The sequence below is a fragment of the Mastomys coucha genome, unplaced genomic scaffold, assembly GCF_008632895.1.
Source record: "Mastomys coucha isolate ucsf_1 unplaced genomic scaffold, UCSF_Mcou_1 pScaffold21, whole genome shotgun sequence".
Classification (NCBI taxonomy): Eukaryota; Metazoa; Chordata; class Mammalia; order Rodentia; family Muridae; genus Mastomys; species Mastomys coucha.
Window position 1 is genome coordinate 70738461 of NW_022196904.1, and position 6265 is coordinate 70744725.

Sequence of the window (6265 nt, forward strand, 5' to 3'; positions counted from 1 at the left end):
AATGTCAGAAGCTCTTTGGCTTCTGGGCCCCATTCACACTTCACTTTACAGCAGGGGGACAAAGTCAAGTAGATATAGGAAAGCTAAAGCAATCTGGAGTGTCATGTGGCACGCCATAGGGATGGTGGGGTCTGTGGCGAATGATGACTCAGCAAGAAAAGATGCTTTGCTATCCAAGCCTCAGGACTCATATGGTAGGAGACTGACTCCTGTCAGTTGTGCGTACACACACACACACACACACACACACACACACACACACACACACACCACACAGAGGGAGAGAGAGAACTCAAGAGCACTTCCTACTCTTACAGAGGACCCAGGTTTGATTCCCAGCATACCCATGGTAGCTCACAACTAACCCTAACTCCAGTTCCAAGCTCTTCAGCATCCTCTTCTGGCCTACATGAGTACCAGATACCCATGTAGTACACACTTTCATATATGGAGGCAAAATCATAAAATAAAAATAAAAATATTTTTAATGAAAAAGGAAAGGAATGTGAGGATATTGCTAAAAGATCTCATTTTCTAAAATCTAGACTCTAGACTTTAATGTACAATCTTAATGGTCATTTCTGGCCCTTAGTAAACAGATGTAAGCATACAGTCTCAGACACCATAGACACAGACACACATACAGACACACATACACACATATTGAGAAAACAAAATAAAAATATGTCAAGAAACAAAAATAGGGTGAAGGCCGTAAGTCAGTTTGTAGTTTGTAGGGGTAGACGGTCATTTGTTTTAAATAGGGTAGGCTGACCTCAAATACCCTGTGTAGCTGAGAATGACCTTACACTTCTCATCCTCCTGCCTCAACTTCCCAGGTGCTAGGATTCCTGGTATGAGCCACTAACACGTATGCTGGGAATCAAACTCAGGACTTGGAGCACTCGATGTAGACACCCTACCAACTGAAATACACTCCCTGCCTGTAGTATGTGGTCTCAGAACTCTTCCTAGGCATCAGATCTCCTGTGGCTAAACTCCAAAGAGCTCCAATAGGAGGGAGACCTAGCCTTCCCTCCTGAGGCCTAAGTCCACAGATACAGGGATCTGCTGGAACACGCTTCCCCAAGGCTTAGAAGCCCCTCACACTCAGCCTCTCTTCACAACCCCACCCTGCTCCTGCAGAGTGTTATCCATTCAGGACCCTGACATGCCTAAAGCCTGGGAAGAACCTCCAAAGCTCCTTACACTTCATAAGCATCAACCTATTCATGCTAGTCAAGGCCACCAAGCCCCGCCAGAGCTTGCTGCACAGCCTCAGAACACTTTCTCCTCTGTGGCCTTCTTTTTGATTCTGGCTAGAGGGATCCTTTTAAGATGCAAATCCGGGCTGGTGAGATGGCTCAGGTGGTAGGAGCACCGACTGCTCTTCCAAAGGTCCTAAGTTCAAATCCCAGCAACCACATGGTGGCTCACAACCACCTGTAATGAGATCTGACGCCCTCCTCTGGTTAAGCAAACGGGCCGACCAGAGGGAGCGGAGGTCCTAAAAGTCAATTCCCAACCACCAGATGAAGGCTCACAACTATCTGTACAGCTACAGTGTGTACTCATATGCATAAAATAAATGTCTTTAAAAAAAAAAAAGATGCAAATCTACCCAGGATCAACCTCTCCAATAGCCTACTATTGCTCTAGGATCAGGTCCCAAATCCCACATCTACAACTTGGTCCCTGTGGCGTCCCCAGCACCTCGAATCTCTCTCCCAATCATCCTGCTGGACCATAAACTCTGCCAGAAGCATACTCCCTTTCCACACATATCCCCAAATTCCCTCCCCACACCCACTGATCCTTTAGACATTCAGAAATGGCAAAGACTTCTTGTTACACATGCCCAGAGCTCCAGCCACTTCCTTTTTATAACATTCACCAAAATGAATCTTTACTTCTTAAATATCTTCCTGGCTGGATCTTGACACCCATCAGCAAGCACTGTTGGTTGCTCACTACAACATCTCAAATAACCATAGTAACCCCAGGCACACACTACAGACACAGTACTTAGTGAGCACACTAAGAAGACTGTCAAACCCCCAGCACACATATCATCAAGTTCATTAACTGTACTGTACTGTACCATCCACCTACCAACAGCACAGACATTCAAAACGCAGCAGCTGCTCCCAGGCCTGCCTGCCTCTGCTCTCCTTACTAGGAGATCCCAGCCAGGTACCACAATGGACAGATCCTCCTAGTACTCCTTCTCCAGACTGTCTCTCTGCTAGCTGGGCATGGTGGTGCACACCTTTACTCTTAACACTTGAGAGGCAGAGGCAGGAGAATCTCTGAGTTTGAGGCCAGCCTGGTCTACAGAGAAAGTTCCAGGACAGCCAGAGCTACACAGAGAAAACCTGTCTTGAAAAAACAAAACCAGCCAATCAACCAACCAACCAAACAAACAAACAAAACCTTTCCCACTGTTTCCTGATGAAGCTGAAACACTAAAGCTGGAAAGAAAAAAAAAAATCTCCAAAATCTAGAGCTGTGGTTCTCAAACTTCCTAACACAGCAACCTTTGAATACAATTCCTTATACTGTGGCAACCCCAAACCATAAAAGTACTTCGTTGCTACTTCATAACTGTAATTGTGCCACTGTCACGAATTGTAATATAAAGCTCTGATCAGCTGCTCCTGTGGGACTCCTGACCCACAGGTTGAGAACCACTGATCTAGAGTCTCCTACCTACCTGGTGAGTGGTGTTCAAGTCAGTTCTAAAGACTGGCTGTGATTACACTGAGCCATTGAAGCTCCACGCAGGCTGAGAAGAAATGGTCTCTAGATCCTTGCAGTGCCTGCCCATCAAGTAACACGCCTGCTGTAAGCAGTAAGGAAAGCCAGTATACTAGCCATCCAATTACCCTATGCAAACTGAATGTAAGTACACAAACATTTGAGGACCCAGGAGTTCTTTATGAGAAGTGTTTCATTCTGTGACTTCTATGGGAAAATAATCCTTTAAAATACTAGATAAGCAAAAATTCCCTGGACACACTCAGTGCTATCATGAATGTCTGTCTGTTCAAACACAATGGGACCCACTGGTCAAGGAGAAAACTCAGGCCAAACTAACACACAAATGACTCCCTGGCCCAGGTACAGGGCAAAATGACATAAGTTTATAGTAATTAGCAGAAATAGCAACTATATTAGCCTATAAGCCACAGTTGATCAGGCTCATTAAATTCAACATACCACCATAGAGAACCCAGGTTCAGTGCATCAAAATAACATTTATCATACTACATGAAATTTTACTTGGATTTACTGCATTTGTAACCTTGGGTTTATTGCACACATAAATGTTTTGGCTTATAAGGGTATCAAAGCTCTACCTAATGAACTTCATACACAAGATTATGTGTGAACACAATTGGACCCAGGTACAGGGCAAAATGACATGTTTGTAAAATCAAAACTATATGAACACTAAGGATCTGTGAGGACTTGTTTTTAAAAATGTGAACCAGGAATGATGGTGCATGCCTGTAACCCCAGCATTTATGAACTAAGGAAAAGGGATGTTGAGCTAAAAGCCAGCTGGGCTATAGAGTACAACCTTGTCTCTTAAGGATGAAAATAATCTGTACACTGCTCATGGCCTCAGCACAAAGGATGACTTAAAGGGGGCCTCAAAAATCACATGAGTGACTGGACCAACTCTAGCTATACAAACACATAGAGCACATGGATGTGTGGATAAAGTATGCCTCATGGCATCATAACACAGCAATGGCTTTTACCTATACCTCCTCGATACGTCCTAAGCTTGCCAAGCTCAGTCTAATCAAGGTCACAAAATGTAAAGGCCTGTAGATGCCAAGTGGTAAGCAGTAAAACTGGTCAGGGCATAAGGACACTTCTTTTCCATGAACTCTTCAGCCTTCTATATCTGTATTATCCTGGATCTATCACTTATCTTTCATATATATATATATATATATATATACATATATATATATATATATATATATATATATATATATATATATATATATATGTATATATATATATATATATATATTTGCTTCAGTGCATCGAGAATGAAAGTTCAGAAAGCAGTTCACTTTGCCCTTGCTACACACCAGAAGATAACATTATATAAATATGATGAATGGTCTCGGTGTAGGGGACCGTAACAGTGAGTAGTGTGAATTGTATTATAGCAAAACAGAGTTCATACTCCACTTGTGGGTGGTAAACATTCAAGATTGTTTCCAGGTCTCTTAATTCTAAAGTAAGTCAGTTTAGTTTATGCTATAAATTTATGTTAGTTTAGTTTATGTTAAATTTATGTTAAAAGAAAAAACTCCCAGTTTAAATCCTGGCAACAGATTTTTGTTTTTTTCTTTTTCAAGTCCCAAACACTATGGTGGCCAAAATATAGTATGTCTGCACCTCAGGAAGCAGGGAAACAACTAGCTTGCAATCTGCTCTAGCGTCTACTTCCAGCTGTCCACCCCCAGCATCTTCATAGCCTCCCCCATCTGACAATGTGCCTTCAAGGCCAGCACTCAGAATCCTCAAGGCTGCCCGCTCCGTTGACCCTCCGCGGTGTGCAGACACTCATGCTGTCTCCATCCCCTGCCGTCCGCTCCAGTTGTCTAGCCTCCCAGGTGTTTGTCCCGACTCTTGGCTCTTACTTATTCCTCTGGGTCCCTCGGCGGTCACCATCTGCGCTAAGGCAGCCTGTCAGTTCTCACTAAATATCTGATGCTGAACAAATGCACCGGACCGTGTAAAGCACCTCCAAGAGGCGAAAATGGGAAAGCCACGGAATCTCATCGTGGTACCAAGGCCCCCTGCCACGCACAGGGGGCCAGCCGTCGATTCACTCGTGCGTGCACCGATCCTTCCCCTCGGGGAGGTTGTGCGACCCTCGAGCCCCCGAGACCTTCCACGCCGACAGTCAAGGGCTCGCTGGCCGTGGGTGTCCACGGAGAAGCCGCACCGCCCGAACCGGGCGCGCCTCGGTCCGGCCTTCGAGCCGCAGCTGCGTGCTATTTCCTCTCGGGGTCATCCTCCCCGCTTAGGCCGTCCGGCCCCGTTACCCATCTCCCCGGGCTCGGCCGTTTCCAGCTCACCGCACCGAAGGCCCGTCCACCGAGATCCCAAGCCGCCTTCGGTGTCGCCCCGCTGGCCAGAACCGAGGCCGCGGCCGCCCCGGCCTCACTCCCCACCCGCGGCCCCCGCCCGGCCCCGCCGCCGCCGCCTCGGCCCCGCGACCTCTCCCACGCCGCGCGGACCCGCCCGCACCGCCCGCGCTGGTCCCGGATCTCACCCGGGACAGGGTGAGGTCGGTCATGAGCTGCTCGAAGGCCCGCGTCTCCTCGGCCTGCCGCTGTGTGTGCAGCGCGATCTTCTCACTGAACTTCCGCGGGTTGGCGCTGCCCGAGCCGGGCGAGGCGGCCATGGCGTGCGCCCCGCGCTAGCGGGCTAGGCAGGCGGCAGGCGCGGGATTCCGCCGCTCGGCCCACCCGGTCGGTCCGCAGGCCGCCCAAGCCGCCGCCCGAAGCCTGTCCTCCGGCGCGACCCGGCAGAGGAGCCGCCGCGGCCCCAGAGCCAGCGAGCGGCCGGGAGCGCGCCGAGGTCCGCCCCCGCGCGGCGGCCCCGCCCTCGCGCGGCCCGCCCGGCCTCCCAGCCGCCGAGCCCGGCCTCCGGCGAGCCGACCGAGGGCTGAGCCCATGGTCCCCAGCCTGCTTCGGGACTTCTCACACCTACATTCCATCGGCAAAGCTAAGCTGCGCCAGTATGTGAGAGCCGCTGGGTACCACTGCCCACATCCCCCAGTGTGGATGTGTACGTAGGTACATGTGCGTGCAGGCACCCACGGAACCAAACACGGGTCCTCTGTATGTCCTCTTAACTGAGCCTCTCTCCAGTCCGTTCAACTTCGCTGTTAAAACAGCAAGTTGCCTCATCAGGTTTCCCCCTTTTCAAGCCCAGAAGCTGCTTCCAACATATTTGTACACCGAGATGTCCTGGAGAGTGTTGAGCATGACTGTGTTTTGTGAATCAGGAAGTATTAGAGACATGAGGAGAAATACAGAAAATAACATTAATAACGCCAACGCACCTCACGATTAACCCATCAAAGCATTTTTGCAGGGCCTGGGGATGGTGTTCAGCTGTAGAGCGCTTGTATGACAAGCCCTGGTTCCTTGAGTTTGATTCTAACACGGCAAATAATATTTAAAAGGCCAGCTAAATGACTCATATGGAAGGAGATAACTGACTCCTG

General features: G+C 48.7%; 1 protein-coding gene across 3 annotated transcripts in view; it reads right to left on the reverse strand.

The window, feature by feature from the left end:
- Crtc3 (CREB regulated transcription coactivator 3) overlaps nucleotides 1–5596 on the reverse strand; it is a 110572-nt gene extending 104976 nt beyond the window's left edge. For all 3 annotated transcript variants that reach the window (XM_031387145.1, XM_031387144.1, XM_031387143.1), the window contains exon 1: nucleotides 5306–5596. In XM_031387145.1, the coding sequence (XP_031243005.1) occupies nucleotides 5306–5437 (132 nt within the window). In that variant the 5' untranslated portion in view covers nucleotides 5438–5596. The remainder of the gene's footprint in view (nucleotides 1–5305) is intronic.
- Between the last annotated feature and the right edge of the window lie 669 nt (nucleotides 5597–6265).